This window comes from Natrix helvetica (assembly GCF_964273705.1).
Source record: "Natrix helvetica genome assembly, chromosome: 3".
Classification (NCBI taxonomy): Eukaryota; Metazoa; Chordata; class Lepidosauria; order Squamata; family Natricidae; genus Natrix; species Natrix helvetica.
In genome coordinates this window covers 31,361,255-31,382,473 of record NC_138549.1, presented here as the reverse complement: position 1 = coordinate 31,382,473, position 21,219 = coordinate 31,361,255, and the positions used below count along the sequence as shown (strand labels likewise).

Here is a 21,219-nt window from a genome sequence, read left to right as displayed (position 1 = left end):
GTACAAGAAAATTAATGTGTCTTCTAGGCATGGAGGAAGAAGAAAAAATAATGGCACTATCATCACTCTGAAAAAGCTAAACTCTTACAAAGAATATTGAATATGTGTATAATGCATGATCTACTGCAGGGGTGTCCAAACTTGGGAACTTTAAGACTTGTGGACTTCAACTCCTAGAATTCCCCAGCCAGCCATGCTGGCTGGGGAATTCTAGGAGTTGAAGTCCACAAGTCTTAAAGTTCCCAAGTTTGGACACCCCTGATCTACTGTATTTTTCAGAATATAAGACACACCTTTTTCCCCTTTAAAAGAGGCTGAACATTTGGGTGCAACTTATACTCCAAACGTAGCTTTTTCAAAGCTTTTTTTCAGCCCTAATGAGGTGCAAACGCGTGAAGAGATGTGCTTTGCCTGCTTTCTCATTGATATTCCCTTCGAGGGAAAAAAAACTTCCAAAGCACAGCTGATTGTTGGAGGGAGCAGCAATGGGAAAAGCAGGCAAAGCAGGGAAGATTGCTTTACTCGTTAGCAACTCATTAGGGATGAAAAAAAGCTTTGAATATTTTTACTGCCGCATACTCACCCCTTTGGATACGGGTACATCTAAGTGAGGCTTGGAAGAGTAGAGACAAACAAAATGGAGTATGTGCTTCAAAAACAATTTCTCAAGGAATGGAAAATCTACTTCTCTCCAATGCGACACATTCTTTTGCAAATTGTGGCTATCTTCTTTGAATTTTCTCATTTAAGTATGCCCTTCAACTTTTCTGTGGAGCAGATAATTTGCTAGTATTACTGCTCCCAAGTTTCCAGAATAGAAATAGCATCGATCATGCTGTTTGATGATCTCAAAGAGAGTTTAGATAGGAAAGGGTACTCCTTTTTGGTCCAAATAGACTTCTCACTTGCCCTCAATAATGATTGTTTGTAAAGATTGTAAGTGATTGCTAATCAGTGTGGCCTCACTTGGAATACATAGTTCAGGGAATAAAAAGCAGGTACACTCAAAGCCAGCAAATCTATGTGCTGAAGCTGATCAGACTAAGGACACTAGCCAGATGAATACCTGATAGGCAGGATTCCCCCCCCCCCTATTTTCCTCCCCCAAAACTAAGCCGTGCCTTATACTCTGGTGCATCTTATACTCCAAAAAATACGGTAATAGCTTTTAAGTAAAGCCATGCATAGAATATATAAAGTGATTTACTTTTGGCTGGTTGCAATGTGATATACCTCTTTTCCTGCCTATATAACATGGCAGACAACGCATGGCATGTGTTATGACTTAGGAGAGAAAATTCACTAGGGCCTAAAATGTAATTTGCTCACAGGTTCGCGGGACTCTTGTGCAGAGGCACGGGGGAGGGGAGACAGGTGATCCGGACGTGCTGCGCGTCTGCCTGACTCATGGGAGGCTTGTGTGATGCCACTGGCAGCAGGTGGAGGTAGAGGCAAGGGTGGGGAGACAAGCAATCCCAATACACCACCCACTCCACTCCACTGTCTCTAGGCTTGCCTGCAGCCGCACCGAAATCACCTGCCTCTCCCCTCCTCCATGCCTCTGCCCTCCTGCTGCCAGTGGTGCCACACAAGCATCCCACAAGCCTCCCGTGAGCCAGGCAGCTGCACAGTACATCCGGATCCATGCCTCCCCACCCACCCCCTGCCCATGCCCTCATCTGCTGCCAGTGGCTCTGCATAAGCATCCTGCGACCCTCCCATGAGCCAGGCAGCTGCACAGCATGTCCAATTCACCTCTCCCCCTTGCACTTTAAAAAAAAAGACCTCCCCGAAAATAAGCCCAAGTGTTTATTTTCAAGCCCAAAATAAAATAAGACCGAGTCTTATTTTTGGGTGAACACAGTATTATACATCTAATGCTGCACTGAGGTAAAATAGAACTAAAAATAGCTTTATTTCTTTGTTCTAGTTTCTTTCTATTAGAAACCCAGAATTAATTCCTGCAGCTCACGATATTGGATGATTAGGGACCCTAAAGATCTAGCAGATTGACCAGGTTCTTACAGTCCAGATGTCTTAGTGATTAAAAAGTATAATCTTGACTATAACTAGTCAAAGCAATCGCTTGTGCTTGTTATGAAATTAACAAAAGAGCTGTTAAAAGGATGGAGATATTATTATAATATAACATAGCATAAGATAACAATATACATCTGAAGAAGTTGTGATTATGGCCGTTTGTTCTTACCATGAGTGAGAAATCTTACCTACTGTTTGATTATTTGAAGTGTTAAAAATAGTAGAGTATGCACTTAGTCCTCTGTTTCTTCTCGCTGTTGTAGCTTATCCATTTGATATCAATGAAACCAGGAAGCAGTGGGAAGTAAAAGTAAATCTTTTAATTCGTCCAGCCACCGATACTGGGGTGCTCTTTGCTCTTGTTAGCAATAAAGCAATAGTCCCTTTTTCAGTGGCTCTGATTGACTATCATTCCACAAAGAAGCTTAAGCAACAGGTAAGCACACAAATACATATTGAAATACTTCATGCATGTGTATGTGTAGTACAACAAGGATAAACTTTTAAATTATTAAACAGTTCCGTGAATACTAATTCATATTAATAAATGCATTGTGTTGTGATTAATTATAAAACTATATTTTCAAAGATTTCTGGGAAATGGGAATAGAATACTTTAGAATGGTTGTCCGCTGCAATATATATGTCATAATAACATCTTCAGCGTTATTTAGTTTTTAATCTTTTTTTCAAAAATATAGGTCAGTATTTCATTAACAAACTTTTACTTTATTTCCTTGCTGTACAGTTTATTATCCTAGCAGTGAAGAACACTGTGGTTTGCAGGCTGGCAGTAAGCATTTGTGACAAACAAGAACACTTGATAGATATCTCCATCAGCAATAGTCAGATAGCTCTGACCATGGATGGGACTGCAGGAGAGAATGAACTAAGCCAGGCACAACTGGAAGATAATCTGTCTGTTTTAGATAATTATCTACAGTCATCTATAAAGACCTACGTGGGAGGACTGCCCGGTGAGTGTTCAATGCTACATCCAGAATTCATACGATCTGCTCATTGATAGAATAGGGGTCAACAAGATGGCCTGTGAAAATTGGATCTTTTCCATCTTTTCGCATGACTGCCTCAAGAACAAACCTTATTGACTTGTTTGCTTTTAAACACATTGCAGCATGTAGGTTATATCCTTTGGGAAGTTAAGTAAATGAAGCACAATTAAATTTGATTTTGTTCTGAGGAAAACATATATATACTTCATGCTGTCTCCGGCCTGGTTTTAATAAAGAGTCACAAAGAAATAATAGAAATGAATGTAATGTAACATACAATATGTACATTGTTCATGGAAGAGCAAATAATTTTCCCTTCAATGTTTTCCCATTATATTAGAACTGATGATAGATTTCCCTTCAAGGCTTTGTATAATTCTAATTGTATCATTCTAATACATGAATTCAGCCACATCAGATCATTTGGGATGCAGAGGCTGTGATTCAGCTGTTCATGCAATGAAATATGTTCCATTAGCAAACATTATGATCTTCTTTGTATAATACCCAGGCAGTGCACTGCAAGTTATTTACAGGAAATAGTCCAGAAGTCTATTACAATTGCTGGATGTGCAGAGGTCATAAAAATACCACTCCTGATGCTTAGAGATGCTTTCATATGGCTGTCATCAAATGATCAGTAGCTTCCACCACTGCTAATTTTTCCAGTAGATATGTGATTATTTGGGATAACTTATATAAAGACTCAGGTTTCTGAAATAGTTTACACAGAATTTTCAAAATCCGTATGTGTTTATGGTTCCTGTAATTATTTGGATTAAGGCACATCTTAACATTGATTACATTTGGTATTAGAGCTATGCAACCCTTTGATGCAAACTGAGGAAAGATCCTAAGAAAGGATATGGCTCCTTTAAAGAGAGTTTCTATTATGGTTTTTATTTTATTTTCATTATTTTTGCCATTATCATAAACTTGGTCTATTCATTATCATTCATTATTTTCATTATTTTATTAGGGTTCATAGCAGTGTCTGCCAAATGTTGAGACCAGATTTGGCATTTTTGTTTGTTGAGTCCTTTCCAATGACCTGAGCTAGGCAGATGTGGATGTTTGATGGTGTTGAAGGTATTACCACAGGATGTAAGCTATTCTGAGTAAAAACACCTTTTGCAATTGACGTGGTGGTGAATTTGTCAATGCCGATGATGTTCAAGTGGTGCTCATGTTATTTTGGGATTGCACCCAAGATGCCTATGACCATTGGCATTACCTTTTCTTACTTTTTGCCAAGCAGTTTAATAACATGCTGCAAGGAGGTGAAATTGAAGAGTGGCTAACATCTGGCAAAACCTACCTGATAATGAAAGATTGAAAAGGGGACAAGACCAGGCAACTACAGGCCAATTATTTGTTTACCAACAACTTTCATATTACTTTCTGGTGTGATAGCTGATGCAGTCCAACAGCATCTAGCTGAAAATAAGTCCTTTCCACCTGAGCAGAAAAAAACCTGCCCAAACAGCAAAGGAATAAAAGATCAACTTCTAATTGACAAGATGATTCTGGAAAATGGAAAGAGAAGGAAGATCAATTTCAATGTAGCATGGCTTGATTACAGGAAGGCATTCGACTCCCTGTCACATGGTTGGTTAATCAAGTGCCTAGAAATAACCGGAGCAGTAGAAATATCAAAAGGTTTATGTAAAGACCAATGGCACAGTGGAGGACACCATTGCTGGTCAATTGTGATAGACTGGGAGAAGTTAACATGAAGAGAAGAATCTTTCAAGGAGACTCAGTGTCACCACTACAGTTTGTCATTGCACTGATTCCTCTGTCAACAATACTGAATAACTTGGCTATCAAACATCAAAAACATCTGCCAGGCTATCCCACCTCCTTTACAAGAGCTATTTGAAGCTATCTGGGAAAACACCATTATTATTACTGTTGTTGTTGTGTTGTTGTTGTTGGTGATGCTGCAAAATATCAGTTTTGCTTCAGGATTGCTCTTGTACAACAGATTAAGTGACAGAAAAGTCAACTTGCCAAATCGAATCAAATTGCAGACATTTTCTTATAGTTATGTAGAAGTAAAGTACATTCCACTGATTCTTATTGAAGGCCCAATTCTATTTTTTAGTACAGGGGTTTCCAACCCCCAGTCCATGGACTGGCACCAGTCTGCAGTATGCCAGAAACCGGTTCACGCAAACAAGCAAAGCCCCATCCGCATGAGGCAGGCAGCGTGTGAAACCATACCCCTTCTGGTCTGCAGAAAATCCCCTCTCCACACAATTGGTCCCTGGTGCCAAGAAGGTTGAGGGCTGCTGTTTTAGTATACGTGAAGTATATGCTCAGTGAACATAGGAATATGTCATGGGCTCATTCATTTCTCTTGCTACACATAGTTATTAGCAGTAATCAAGCCTGTAGTTAGAGTCTGTCCCTATGATTCTGTTAGATTAAATTTAGATTATTGGGCTAAACTTGGATTGATCTCTGCATTTTCAAATGGGTACTAAAGAGGCACTGTGTGTATATGTGTATATGTCTCTATCTGTGGGAGCCAGCTCTTGCAAAGAAAAGGTTTCTATGGATAACACAGAAATATAAGAGGACTGAGAGGGAGTAATTGTTACAATTAGTGCAAAAAAACCAAGGCTTTGGTTCTTAAATACTGTACTTATGTCATTCTTGTTCATTTAAGCAAAGATATTTGGATATATGAGACTTACTCAGATAATGTGGCATTTATTTGCTCCTTACTTTTATTTTCTGAGTACTTGAAGAGTTTTTACAGATGCAAGCATTGGTTTGTAGAGGAATCCTGCAGAAGTGGAATGCAAATGTCCGCTGATGACTGCATTTCCTTGTGTTTTCTGCCCCACCCCATTCAAGCATTAGGTTGCTCGGTTGTTTTTCCCCAGCTAGGTAATATCTTCCTGATAAGTGCAAAGTTCTTCCTGATTCTTTCTAGATATCACCCAAGGCCTGTTGGAGAAACTACATTCCATATGTTTTAGGGAGAGTAGGGAGGGTGCTATAGATTAGAAAATAATGTTTCATATGAAAAGTATGGTTTTGTACAAGGCATGGGGGGGGGAGCTGGTGAGAGAAGAAGGTCTAAGGGCCATGCGGACCCTGAGGGGCAGCAGGCAGAGCATGTCGTTTGTTGGGGTGAGGAAGATCTTGGGAGTCCCACGGCAGGTGGGTCTGGGCCTGCACTGGGCCTCTCCCACTCCAGAGGCACTCCATGCTCCACTTAACAACCTGCATGGTCATTTGACCTCACCAGGGAGAGCAGGGGTGGGGTCGTTAACCAAGGTGATCCCACTTAACAACATCACAACATGTCCTTTACAGTCATAGATCGAGGACTACCTGTATGGCAGAACCTTAATTGGCAGGTGAGGTCAAGGGAAGCAAATGACAAGTGCTTGTGCATTCATCATTTTAACAAAAACTGAGATCTTGCAGTGTTTGAGTCCAGCAAGGCAGTGGAGATAAATACACATCCCAGAGACTGATTGTATAATACAGAGATGTTTGCAGGGTGTACCATATTTTTCGGAGTATAAGACGCACTAGAGCAGTGTTTCTCAAAGTGGTCCGTACCGCCCCCTTGCATTTAAAGAAGTGCAAGGGGGCGGTAGGAAGTTCCGTCTTACATGGGGGTGTTGAACGTACAGAAGGGGGCGTTGAACAAATTCTATTTATTACTTGTTCTGCCGGACTCACACAGCAGTCATTGCGCGCGGCACGTGGGCAAACCTGCAACACCGATCGTTGCTGTTGGAAACATGGCTTTCATACGAGCGAATGTGCACTTCCTTAGTCAGTCTTGGGTCTAACATTGCATCCCCAGTAGCGCAAGGAATAGAAAATTCAATAAAATCCCATAGAATGCTGATCAAATTTCTATGATATCCTATTCAAATTTCTATGGCTGTGCTACTGGGGGTCTAGTGTTTGCCGCGCGCAGTGTGAGTCAGCCTCCTTTCACTGCGCCAGGAATGGAGGCTTCCCCAGTAGCACAAGGAATAGAAATTTCAATAGAATCTCATAGAAAGGTGATCAAATTTCTACGGTATTCTATTTAAATTTCTATGGCTGTGCTGTTGGGGTTGCTGGGTCTTCTTCCTTAGAGTTTAGGCGTCCTTGGCACATCTGACGAGCGAAAATGCCAGTTTCAGATACGTCCTTCCCTTCTGTCTGAACAGCCAATCACGTTACAGATCGTCATTTGTGTGTCAGACGTCGGAGATGCCCAGTAATTACTACCATAGAGTTATGAATAGAATTTCATCAAATTTCTGTGGTATTCTATTGATATTTCTATGAATATTTTTTTACTGGGATTTTTCAGAAATTTGAGTCATATACCCGGTGGAAAAAAGTCATAGAGTTATGAATAGATTTCCATAGAAATATTGTAAAATTCTATTGATTATGGCTTTTTCCACCGGGATGATGATGTTGTTAATCGACGGATTTTCAAATTAATTGTACTATCAGCCATCCTAAGATAAGGTGAGTGTTTGACCACCTCTATGGTCGTTCTAACCGTTAGAACTATTGTTATTGATATAGAATTTAAATAAATATTTCGTATAAGTTGATGTACAAGATTACAACATCCGTGCTTCAATATCTTGTTATAAATTAATAGAGTTCAGTCATCAAGCTGGCCTATTGTTTCTGGGGCTCGTAACATAAAAGCTAAGCTGCTTGCAAACTAGGATATAGCAAGCACTTGCAAACATTCCTGTAACATAAAACGTCTTTTCTTGCAACTGCTTGCATAGCCACACGCAAACGTAAAAAATGCAACCACTTGCTTTTGGCAATGTAACATAAACCTCCAATCCGCTTGCAAAGCCGTTCGCAAATTTGCATGCAGCTGGAGGCGCTTGCAAAGTCACCTTTCTATGATTCATCGATGAGAATGAAGAAAAAGCCATAGAGTTATCAATGGAATTTCCTAATACTTCTATGACATCATGTTCATAGATCTACCGGTGAAAAATTTATTTACATGTAATACATTTTGCAATTTAATACATTTTGTATATTATACAATTAAATAATCTTTAGGGGGCGGTGGCAAATCAAATTGTGTCTTAAGGGGGCGATGGTTAAAAAAAGTTTGAGAAACACTGCACTAGAGTATAAGACGCACCAAAATTTTGAAGAGGCAAATTTTTTAAAAAAGTTTTTGTACTCTGCAGACTTCCCAAATATGGCCCGTTTTACTTCAAAAAAAGGGCATGAATAGCCATTAGGAGGCTTGTAGTGTGCTCCTAGGGGGTGGGGCCCCCAAAACAATAAAAAATGTCCCCTTTTTGTCAAAAAAAGGGCATGCATAGCCTTTAGGAGGCTTATAGAGTGCTCCTGGGGATGGGGGGGGGAAATTGAACAAAAAACGGTCTGTTTTTCGCTCATTTCTGCCCTCCCCAGCCCCCATGAGCACTCTATAAGCCTCCTAAAAGCTATGAACGGCCATTTTGGTGAAGGGGGTGGGGTTTCGGGAGACAAAAAATGCTGTATTCAGTGTATAAGATGCACCCAGATTTTCAGCCTCTGTTTTGAGGGGAAAAGGTGCGTCTTATACTCCGAAAAATACGATATTTTTAAAAAAGTAATGCTATAACCAATGGTGGGGGGGAATCAAAGCTAGTCATGTTTGTTGTGTGTGTTGTGTGTTCATCTTTTGTCTAAGAGGAGAGGCAAAGCTGATAAGATAGTGAAATGATATTTCGACCCATTCTACATTGGTGCATGTACCAAGAGTCAGAACCTGGGCTGTGATGGTGCATCCATCTAAAGTTTATGTTGAAATAATAGAAAATATTTGTAGCTCAGGTTTTAGGTTTTGGCAGTGGTTTGCTCTCCAGTGCCACTCCACTGCCAAAAGCTAAAGTTTATTTTTAAAATTACAGTGAAGATTTTGAAAGTAGAAGTGATAAGAAATTAGAATTCATTCCAGGATATAAGTTCTATTCTTCATTTGCCAAGGTGCTTTTTGTGAATATTTCTTTTCATGGTGGGGCTCAACTGTTCATATAGCCATTATAAGATACATGAACTACTTACAACATCAAAAAGAACAATTGTTCTATATATTTTGAAATTAAGAAGAATGAGGAGCTTGGTAGTAGTGTTTATTGAAGATGTCTTTCTTTGTTGTTCTTGTTTTAAAAACACTACAGATGTTCCTGTCACTTCAACTCCAGTTACTGCTTCCTACCATGGCTGCATGACGGTGAAAGTTAACAATCAAGCTCTGGATTTAGATGAGGCGCTCCAAAAGACCAATGACATCACCTCTCATTCTTGTCCTCCAGTAGAAACTGATCAATAGATGCCACTGCAACACACACAGAATTTTTGTATTCAACATATGTGCATTTCAGTTATAAATTATTCAGATTTCCAGCACTGCGTGTATAAGTTCCCTTGAACACTGAAGTGATGTAGGATCTACTGTGTTAATTATTGAAATATTTCTTTGCTTGAGAGGATTTAAAATATGTAATATATTTGTAAATAGTTCAGAAGACTAATGTTAATAACCAGAAGTTGCAAAATGTTGTCTGAGGTAAGTAGTTGAAAGACAGTTCATGGTCACTGGTAAATTACTGTGTGTGGACTGAAAGAGTTAAAAATAATTCTGTATTTTTTTAATGCTGCTTCCTAACTTACAAAATATGAAAAAAATAAAACTTTTTGTTGAATTATATGATGCAAGGACAGCATTTACTGTAGATGAACCTGGGCAGTGAGATTTTAACAAGAAACATTTAAATCCACATGTTCACTAGTGGTTCCCATTCTCCTTCCTTGGTTCCTTCTGCCTTTGTTGGAAGTATAATCTGTAATGGAAAATCAAGGAGTGTAAAATAAAATCCTCATACCAATGCTATTCTATTCTACCCTTGGATACAGTACAAACATATGGGATGCAAAAGCATAGGATGAAGTGCTCCACCTTTTTCCTTTGGTTTTATTCAAAGGGTGGTATGGATTTTAAACCTGTTTTCCTGATTATCCTTGGATAACCAGTTCCCTCAGCTCTCTTTCTCACAATAAACAAAAGTCAACTTGACTTTATCCAGTAGGATAAAGAAGAAGAGGAGGATCACGAAACAGAAAAAGAGCGTCTGTTCCAGCAGATGCAGTTTAAGAACCATTTCCTGAAACTTGATAAGTTCAGTGTTTAAAGGAAGGAGGACCCAGCATTTGTTGAATTACGGCCTCTACAGTGCAAAACAGTCTCATCAAGGATGGCTGAAGTAATGTTTCGGATTGACCAAGTTTAACCCAATGAGCTCCAGCCAGCCAGCTTCCAGCTTCTTACATTCTGGGAATAGGGTTCTCCAGGCCTCAAGTATTCCTTTTCAGTCTTCCTTTTGTTCTTTCCCATGCACTCAGTGTACATGGTGTACAGTTCTAGGCTAACCTGGAATCCAATAAAAGTTAGTAAAACTGTTTGGCCTTATAAAGACTTAATATGCTACAGATAACTACCCCATTAAGAAATTAACATGGAAAAAGTAACAAGCTTGGGCTCTCTTTGAGTTTTTATATAGTCCATGTCTATCCTGCTGTTCCTAAACTATTACATCAGCTTGCTATTATTTATTCAGATTATTTGTGTGTTATTTCAGAATATGTTTGCCTTTTTCTATGATTGGGAAAGCTATTTGCCCCAGGCCTTTTGCCTTTCAATCTCAATACAACAGCATTTTTTTCAAATTTACCCATCAAAAGCTGGAAAAAAATATAGGAGTTAAGCAATATATGTTTTTCTATAGGGGGTAGTTACAAAGTAGTATAGTATAATTCAGTGATGGTGAACCTTTTAGACACTGAGTGCCCAAACTGTGCATACGCGCATTCCCAAACTAAAAGGTATGTGTGCGTGCACATGAGGATGTACAAGTGTGTGCGCATGGACATGCGTGCCTGCACAGGCATATGCGGACATGCGCATGCATAAACATGCGTGCATGCACAGCAGAGACTCAAAGACCAGCTGGCTGGCAGGAGGCGGAGCATCCCAACACTGGAGGTACGACAAGAGGTAAGGTTTTTTTCTTTTGTGAGCTTCTGTTTTGTCATTTGCAGGGAAGCAGAAGTTCACGAAAGAAATGCCATGGAGATCTGACCTGGGGAGAATGGCGCATGTGCCAGCAGAGAGGGATCTGCGTGCCACCTCTGGCACACGTGCCACAGCTTCGCCATCATGGGTATAGTTACATTATGTCACTAACATCATCAGAAGCTTACTAACTGGATTGCTTGACAAACTGTAGAATAGCAGTATTGCACTGGGGAGGAAAGAGGTGATGTTTAAGCTTTTGCCAAAACATATATGTATATTTGTAGTAGTATATGTGTAGCCCTCTGATTTATCACCTGTGTTTGGATGCTTTCTGAAAAGGCGAAGGTGTTGGTTATCCTATTTATATAAAGTTATTTTGTGATGCTATTTTTCCATATATAAGAAGAGGCCCACAGAAACATTTTTAAAGGATTTTATTTAGACACACGGCATTTATCTTGCATTTATTCATCTCTTCATGTATTCTCCCTTCATGCACGTACATAGACATGCCCACAAATATATATCACTCTATTTTTTCCTCTTTTCTCATTGAAAATATAAAGAGCATTACTATGTGGTAATATTTTCAACATGATTGGAAAAGCTACCGTGATTGAGACCATAAATCCTGTAGCCAAGCTCCAATTGAGCTTGAAATTGCAGCATGTAGAGAATAGGAATTACTAATTCTAGTTATGTGCCACTTTTCTACTTTGTTGGTGTTCTAGAATTTCCTAATTTGCTCTCAGATGGATGATGTAGATCTGGAACAGAGATGTGAAACTAGGGAATTCTTTTGAGATACTGACTTGGCTCAAATTTGCATTATTATTTAAGCTGTTAGGTATACAAGATAATGAACCTTTCTAGTTTTTTTCATTATCTGCAACACAGAGCCATCCTTCAGCTGGTTGGGTTCATTTTAACCATCTCTTAACACTGCCTATAGTACTTCATTTATGTTTGAAGACTATCAGTCTGTACTCTGTAATAGATAGGAAGCTAAATACTGTCACCAAAGTGCTTAGAAGTTGTTATGGTTGAGTTTTTCTTCTTACAGACATTTTGCCCCAAATCTAGTTTTTTGTTTTTTCAGGCTTGTTACATTGGAGCAAGCATCATCATACAAAATACCCCACGCATTATATGGGTTCCTGTCTAGTTCCGAGCAGATTCCAAGACTTTTATTAATCATCTTACTTTAGGAGTTACACTACTGAAATTTCTTTTCCCAGGACTACACCCTGTCTAGGAATGGAAATTTTATTTTTTATATTGGTTTGTCCAGTGTGGTCAGAAATATCTTAAATTATTTATTTATAAAATAGTTTTAATTGTCCCAAATTATTTCATTCTAAAAATATTTCCATTGCCCCTTCATGCGATGGAATTGTTACTTGGTTAAAAATTCGTTTAAAGCAGATACTTTAAAGAACAAGTCTCAGAATCCCCATTATACCAAAAATCAAGCATGTTAGAACTAATAGAATATTTGTAATTCAGGGTTGAAATGAGAAGTCCTTACTGATCTCTGAGCTTGGTTGTTTTCTAGCAATCAAGGAAACAACCTCTTCTTGTTCCTAAATGTTCTTTGCTGTAATGAGTTATATAAGGTTCAAAATTGACTGGATATCATAGATCAGTTTTTCTCAACTTTGTAAACTTTTAAGATGTGTGGACTTTAACTCCCAGAATTTGTTAGCCAAGTGGCTGTAGAATTCTGGAAGATGATATCCACACACCATAAAGTTCATAAAGCTGAGAAACACTGTCAGATAATTAAATGTTTTTTTAAAGCTTTAAAATATGTGTTTAAATTATGGTGCGAAGTATTATGCAAATTAAAAAGAAAAAGTGACAAGCATATCTCTCTCCTCATTTAGCCGGTTCAGAGAAATGTTATTAGATTATAAATGTATAATGATATAGGAAGAATGGCTGATAATACTGACTATTGAGGATATTTGGAGAATATAATACATTTATTTCTTCTGATTTTAAGTAATCCCCCCCCCAAAGACCAATCCTTTTTTTTTTTTAAGATTGTGCATATATTTTCTCTGTTTATTGTGGATAGTGAAATAGAAGAGGATTTTGCAAGCCCTAATAACTTCCTAGGAGAGGTGTACTGGTTAAAGCAACAGGCTGGAAATTGGGAGACTCTTGAGTTCTAGTCAGGCTCAGGTACGAAGCCTGCTTGGTGATCATGAGCCAGTTGCTTTTTCTCAGCCCTAGGAAATGGCAAACCACTTCTGAAGAAAAACCCTTGCTAAGAAAACTGCAGGAACTTGTCCAGGAAGTTTCTGAGAATCGGACACAATTGACTGAAAGACAGCAAAAACCTTACCGTTGCTGTATCTCCCATGGCCTTTTAAGACTTTTGACAACGTGAGTGTTTTTAGGATAGAAACAGGCAATGGAGAGAAGGAACTCTGCCTCTTGGAACAGCTGGTGAACCTCAAATCCTCCTCTTTCCCAACAGATTCCTTTTACAATGTCCTTGCTTGTGCCCAATTATTAATTGGCTGAATCTGCAGTTTGCAGAAAGCAATAACTTTATTTCCAGCAGTATTAAGTCCTGGGCAGCGCAAACTATTCAGACAAGGAGAACAAATCCAAATATTTAAAATATAGTCCATGTTTCAATATAGTACTGTTGGATGGGGAAGGGGAAAAACCTAGATCATACTAGACTAGATAATTTATCCCTCCTTTTTGATGAAATGCATACCCTGAAAATTTGAAAAATATGTACATAATATTTTATTGTAAAATAACTACCACAATCTTTTGGCAGTTATTAGAGACTTAAACCACATATGAAGCAATTGTATATCAGCATTGCTAATCTATGTGGGTGGCTGTAGGGATATTATTTTGGTTTTGACTAACATTATTATACCTGATCCTGAATACAACTAGATATAGTTCTGCCTCAGGAAAATTGGGCAATTTGGTTTGGTCCACATTTTAAAGGAAAAATAACTGAATGTGTATCTCAGATTGCATTTCAATTTTGGGATTTTGCTCTTCTCTGGATATTGTAATACAAATCTCAGGACACAAATTGCAAACAAATATATAGGGAAAACACTTACAGAAATGACTGTTATTGAAAAATGCATATGAAAACAAATACCATTTTTCTGGCAGATTTTCTTAATTATGAGGATTTAATAGAAGTTATATGAGATGGAGGTCAGTTTAAAGGTTTTCCTTGGTAAATAAGAATTAAGTCATACTATTTTTTAAAAAAATATCTTAAGTTTAACCAGACATAAATCTAAAATGCAGTCAATTGTGACTCTGCCAGAGAAGATATATTTGTTGGGTGGGGAAAAAAATCACTTGATATTGCTGGAAGTAACCCGGTAGCCAATTGACATTGATTTCATGAATTATTTGCTTACATTTATGCTGCCCATTTTCCATTCTGACACTGAGACTTAAAATGGTGAAATACAATGCCACACAAAATGACATTAATGAATGGAAGCTAACCTAGTCAGCACACATTGTTCTCACTGCCAAAGCTATTTTACTTTTCAAAAACAGGTGAATAATAATCTATTGGCTACGGTACGTACGGTGGAGGCTTTTCACCTGACAAGAAATAGGCTGGTGTGTATAATGGAGGAGCATTAGGAGGCACCCCATGGTTACAGCTGGCCTGAGAAGGTGGCTGGGGGTCATCAGCTAAAGATACATCAGTAGACGAAGATGTTGGGAAATTGCCGGTAGGCTGCACCAAGACAAAGAAAAAGCTTGCAATGAAGCTGAAGTGTAAAACAGTATTTAAAATGTATGTTGATATACTTCATAATTTCAAAGCCTAAATTCTGGATTTGCCACTGCAAAGTTTTACACACACACATGCACCTACTTCAACCTACAGTCATTCTCAAGTCTAAACCATAATGTTGTGTTTTGTTTTTTTTGGGTGGTGTGATGATGTAAGAACCCAGCCGAACAAAAGGAAGGCTTGAGACACATTTATATATATAACGAACCACAGTTTGAAAATATTTTTAAAGTGGGTAAATCTTTGGTTATTTTAATTACACCTTATTATGATATTTAAATCCAGAATCCAGAGCTTCTGGTTAGTTTAGTGCTTGGCCCAATTCTTTGTCTGTTTCCAGAAGCAATAAAGCAAACAGACAAGCTTTGTGCTTATCTGCAGGATTGACTCTGCTTGTTCTTCTCTTGTCCAAGGACCATTGGTAAAGTAACTCTTGGCTTAATGCAATCTGTAAACATTGTCTGTGTTAGCTTTCAATATCAACAAAACTGATCTATCTGCTTTGTTTTGATTCTTTGCACAAACCCATTTCTGTTGACCTTATAAAATCAGTGTTTATCAAGACTGGCAACTTTTAAGATGTCAGGACTTCAATTCCTAGAATTACCAGCCAGTCTATTCAAATTGTTAAACTTGAGAAATGTTAATATCAGGGACATGCGGTCAGGGGAGGCAGGGGAGGCAGAGCCTCACCGCTCTCATCATGAAAATAAAAAAAAGGGGAAAGGGAAAAGGCGCTGAGGAGCCTTCTGCACATGTCCGGGAATGGGACCACGTGTGCAGGAGGCTCCTCTAGCCTCAGCCTCCCTCCTGCACACGTCCCATTCCCCGCCTTCCTGAGTCAACATGAAAGGGGCCGCGGAGTGTGAGTCGCGGTCCCGCGGAGCATGCTCCATGGTCCCCTTCATGTTAACTCAGGCATCAGGAAGGAGGGGAATGGGACCACGTGTGCAGGAGGCTGAGGCAGCTTCAGCCTCCTGCACACGTGGTCCCATTCCCCGCCTTCCTGAGTCAACATGAAGGGGACCGCGGCTCGCGCTGATGATGTCACCAGCCTCACCAGCCATAAACCTCACCGCACGTCACTGGTTAATATAAATGTTAAGCTATGGTAGCAATAGATATTCCTGATAACACACAGCCGAAAAGGTGCTCTTTTGTCCACCAGGTATTCACCGCACAGGCTTGGATTAGAGTAGCCAATATGCACCCATAGATTCACACACAAAACTTCCTATTATAAAAGCAATCCAGGATGGCACTGTGAACGCCAGATGTATTGGCACACCTCCTGTACTCTACCTGAAGGGGCAGATGATAGGAAGGATAATGAGGAACAGAAGCTGCTGAAGGACAAAATCCAGCATATGTCAAAATCTGCTGAGCAGGATTGTAAAGGATCTGTGGTGGCGGAGCAGAGCTGAAGGCAATTTGGGAAACGGGGACCTGCAATGGCAAGAGATGAATCAATTTTACTTCCTCTCCAAGTCTCATTCCAATACTGAATACTTTCCCCCTTGATACATTAATCACACCTTCCCAAATAATACGCCATTCCATTTGTACAGATGGGCAAATGAAAGCTTTTTAAAAAGAAAAAAAATCAATCTTTTACCCCATTGAAAAGTCCACTGTTTTGGCAACAAGCCTGCTTTTATTTGGAGTTTGTAAAACGAGCTAGTAATGGGGTTGGAAAGTTCTCTTTTTTAAGGCTGAAAAAATGCACACAACACTACGGGCAGTGGTGGGATTCAACCAGTGTAACAACCCCAAATCACCCCAGCGAGGCTGTCAAAGTGATGTCCCGGTGTTTGGAAGCCGTCGGGGTCTGGATGGGGGACAACAGACTCAAACTCAACCCCTCCAAGACTGAGTGGCTGTGGCTACCGGCACCTCGGTTCAGTCAGCTGACTCCAACGCTGGCCATAGGGGGCGAACAACTGCCCCCTGTGGAATGGGCGCGCAATTTGGGCGTCCTCCTAGATGCCCGGCTGTCAATGGACAACCATGTGGCAGCCGTGGCAAGGGGGGCGTTCCACCAGGTTCGCCTGGTGCGCCAATTGCACCCCCTTCTGGACCGGGATGCCCTACGCACGGTCACTCATGCACTGGTGACGTCTCGCCTGGACTACTGTAATGCTCTCTACATGGGGCTTCCCTTGGGACGCGCACGAAGACTGCAGCTAGTCCAGAACGCAGCCGCGCGGGCAGTCATGGGGAGTACTAGGTACTCCCACGTAACACCGCTCCTGCGCGAGCTGCACTGGCTACCTGTGGTCTTTCGGGTGCGTTTCAAGGTTTTGACCACCATCTTTAAAGCGCTCCATGGCATAGGGCCTAGTTACCTGCGGGATCGCATCCTCCCACACACATCCCTGCAGCCAATTCGCTCTCACAGGGAGGGGCTTCTCCTGGTGCCGTCCACTAGGCAATGCCAACGGGTGACACCAAGGAGTAGGGCCTTCTCTGTGATGGGCCCAACCCTCTGGAATGACCTCCCCCCTGACATTAGAACCACCACTGACTTCCGCTCCTTCCGGCAGAAACTGAAGACACACCTGTTCCGACTGGCTAGCCTGGCATAATTTTTAACGTCTACCTCCTGGCATATATATTTCCTACTGGTTTTCTAGGGGACTTAATTTTATAGGACACTGGGGTTTTAAATTCTGTATATTTTAAATTATTTACTTAGCAATTACAGTTCTGTCTATTTTTATCCTCCTCTTATTTATGTATCTATCCACTTAATAATTTTAATTGTTTAAATTTTATAGTTATTTATGATGTTTTTGATATGGACTGTACACCGCCCCGAGTCCCTTTTGGGAGAGGGGGCGGTCTATAAGCGCTAAGAAATAAATAAATAAATAAATAAAACTGGTTCGCTGAGGGTGCGTTTGCATGCATGCAGTTCATTTCAAAACAGCTTTAAAACTTACCTTTCTACTGCAGGCCCTGGTGAGTAAAACAGTTGAGGCGCAGCACTCTGCGCCCCTATCAGCTGGGCTTCAAACAAAGGAAATATAGGACAGACTAGCACATGGGCAGGCAGGGGGGACTGATTGCTGGAACTAGATAGCTTTAAGATTGGAAGGAGAATTCTGGAAGCTGAAGTCCACGATCTTAAGGCTGCCAAGGTTGAGAAACACTGAGCTAAAGGGTTTTGTAGGTCAGCAGCTAGCAGAAAAATTATGTTTCCTTCAGTTGTCTTTTGAACATTTCTTTCTAGTACAATGGAATCTGTTGTGTTCAATTCATCCGGGCAAGAAGAAACATTATTCCAAGACAATGCTTCAGGCATAGGTTAGGGAATTGCAACTGCTGTATTCCAGGTTAACTATAGTAGTGATCAGACTTGGATATTACACAGGGGGGGGGGGGGATTTGGCAGTTGCTTTCTGCCAAGAGTGAATTTTTATATAAAAAGTCCAACTCAGCATTGCATGACTGCTTTAAGTTGCCATTCTTTCAGTGGCCTATTAAATCTTGATTTGTGTCTCCTAAACAATTTATTTCCAGGCCCCACTTTGCAAATATAAATACTTAATAAAATAAAATTGTTAATAATTCCATGAACAGTTAGTATAACATTGTCAAACTTTTAAATAAAAGTGAAGTCTGGTCACTCAGTATCCTATGCCAACCAAAAGTGTAAGATATTTTTGTAAGCAAACATGTTTTATCTTAACTACATCCCACCATCCATGATAATTACATTGATGGCACAGTCTGTTCTAAAAAATAGCAACAGAGGCATATTCCATGGAGGATAAAACTTTATGATCAGCAGAGAATTATGTTGTAATCTTAAATTTGATTAGAATTGAATATAAAACTGCCAAGAGGAAGAACTGAAGTTTTATATATTAATATAAAACATAATATATACTAATATGTACAAGTATGTATTAATCTTTTCTGCTCTTTCCCATTCTTTTCATTTTTCTATGCCCATTTTTATTTGTGTCTTTTCTTTTTCACACTTACTTTACTATATGTTTGAATGTATTTCTTATCGTGCATGTAATTATTTTTAATAAAAATCTTTTAATAAAAGCTATTTTTTTAAAAATATGACCAGCAGAGAACACATTATAAATTTTAACATATGTACACAAAGATGACAGCTGGATAGAAGTGAGTAGTAGATTTCAAATTCTAAATGCTGCATATAGCCCTATTAGCCAATGGCACGTGCTTATTACAGTTCCTTAGAATTTTTTCTTTAAAAAGGCAATGCCCCAAGGCACAAAAAGTCTTGGAGTTTTCCAAAGACACTAAAGTGCAGAATATTTAGTGCAGATTCAATTGATAAGTCACTAGAATATTAAATAAAAATAGATTTACTCAATCTGAGCTGCAAAAAATCTGGACATCCATAAAAGGCAGCAAACCAATCGAGAAAACTTTAATTTTCTACTGTGTAGGGGGCATTTAAGGTTTTGGCAGCTCAGATATGATAGTCCTGCTCAGAGGTGGGTTGCTCCTGGTTCAGTCCAGATGGGGCGAGCCAGTGGTGGCGGGAGGCTCTGCACACCCGCCCCGATGCTTCTGTGCATGCGCAGAAGCATCACGTGCGCACACGAGCGAACTGGTAGTAAAAAAAATTGGAATCCCACCACTGGTCCTGTTCAAGGTATGAAAGATGAATGCTTTCTCAATTGCATGAAATCTAGATAAGCAGCTTTGTGAGATTTAACGAAGATGATTAGGTGAAAATTATTGTTAGAAAAACCTAGGAAATGTAAAGATACTGCACCAAGCTAGGTTATTTTAATCTAGCGAATAAGCTAACATTTGTTTTTCATTTTGATTTTTTTCTCATTTTACAGTTCCTGAACTAATTTCATTGCCACATTATCAGTTTCATAACTGAACCATAAATTCTTCTGGGGCAAATGAGCTGTAAGGACCTTTGCTATACATGAGATGTATTGGCGTCTACGAATTCCACAATGCATAGACATTGTAGAGTCTAAGTATGTCATGAATGCCTTTGGTCTTTCCCTCACCTTTCATCTAACTGTCATGAGTGTTGCAGAATAAAGATGAGAGACAGAACTGTAAATAGAAGATGCTACAAAGATGTAAACAGAAGTAGGACTACAGAATCCACTCTCTCCAGTGTGCTAGGAAGCTTAGTGGATAATTTTGGGCTGCTGCCTAGATCTCCCCACAATCAACCTTCTGGAATTGAGTTAAAGTTGGAGGGAAGATATAATATAAATCTAATGCACTGTCTTGTATCTGACCTGTTTTTTCACCCCCTGCTTCCCCAGCAGAGAGATTGCTTAAACAAGCTATCAGTTTCTGACCAGCTTTTCTTTACAGGGCAGCACTTCCCTAAAGAAATGCTAAGCACAAGACACTCAGCTCCGTAAACCTTAATTAGTTGAATAGAAACCCCTCCCCCCTTGTGCTGCTATCTGGAATGGACAAGAACCTAATCAGTTTCACACTAATGCTTTCTTTGGCCTCCTAAGCTACTCACAGAAAGCAATCAGGCAAAGGACACTTTGCTTTCACTGTGTGCCTGCGTACTCTCCTGTAATCCCTTTCTTTCCAATGAATGTACAAACTAATTGCTTTCTTATTAATTATCCCAGCACTGGGATGCCATTAGAAAGGGAAAAGGGGGGAATGGCTATATGCTTTGCCCCTTTACACAGTTTTTTTGTAATTTGAGTTCCAGAAACCTTCCCCTCCATTTGGGCTCACTTGACTGTTTGGGGTTAAATCCTTGACCTCAAATGCTGTGAGTATATTCAGGGGAAAAATATTAATACACTTTTTTTTCAAGATTTATTATTGTTCTGGCGTCTCCCTTAATGTTTTCATTCTTAGTTATCCATCCTGCAAATTCTAAATTAAGTACCGATGCACAGATTAATGTTAATACCCATGCAGCATCTCTCGGCTGTCATAAGACAACAAGACTCCTCTCAAATTGTACTTCTTTCATTAGTCAAATTATAACTAGCTATTAGCTATTTAATCAGTGACAGAAAGAGAGTGAAGCTTGCTTCAATTAGTTTTGGTTTCATGCCAATTAATCAGATCTATGAAGTATCTCATAATATTTTTCTTTTGAAATTGTTTTTATCAATCCAGAACACAAGGAAGTGACTGAAAAAGATAAATGTCCTTGAAGAAAGTAACAGCCAATCACATAGACATTGTCGGCAGGAAAACACTATGAACGCAGTCTATCCATGGTCCCAGGATTAGATTTAATTTTAAAGTGGCTTTATATTTAGAATAGGGCACCATAAGGTAATTCTGAGCTG

General features: G+C 39.5%; 2 protein-coding genes across 3 annotated transcripts in view; one reads left to right on the top strand and one right to left on the bottom strand.

Moving 5' to 3' along the window:
- Positions 1–9,757, top strand: part of GAS6 (growth arrest specific 6) — a 49,941-nt gene extending 40,184 nt beyond the window's left edge. Inside the window, exons 13-15 of the mRNA XM_081946267.1 lie at positions 2,304–2,476; positions 2,789–3,017; positions 9,230–9,757. Of these exons, the coding sequence (XP_081802393.1) occupies positions 2,304–2,476; positions 2,789–3,017; positions 9,230–9,381 (554 nt within the window). The 3' untranslated portion in view covers positions 9,382–9,757. The remainder of the gene's footprint in view (positions 1–2,303; positions 2,477–2,788; positions 3,018–9,229) is intronic.
- Positions 9,758–9,904: 147 nt separating this feature from the next.
- TMEM255B (transmembrane protein 255B) overlaps positions 9,905–21,219 on the bottom strand; it is a 58,735-nt gene continuing 47,420 nt past the window's right edge. Inside the window, exons 8-10 of one of the 2 annotated variants that reach the window (XM_081946276.1) lie at positions 16,232–16,375; positions 14,715–14,869; positions 9,905–10,479 (exon numbers count right to left, since the gene is read on the bottom strand). In XM_081946276.1, coding sequence (XP_081802402.1) covers positions 10,470–10,479; positions 14,715–14,869; positions 16,232–16,375 — 309 coding nt within the window. In that variant the 3' untranslated portion in view covers positions 9,905–10,469. Of the gene's footprint in view, positions 10,480–11,578; positions 14,870–16,231; positions 16,376–21,219 lie in introns of those variants that run through there. The other variant, XM_081946275.1, reaches the window with a different exon arrangement.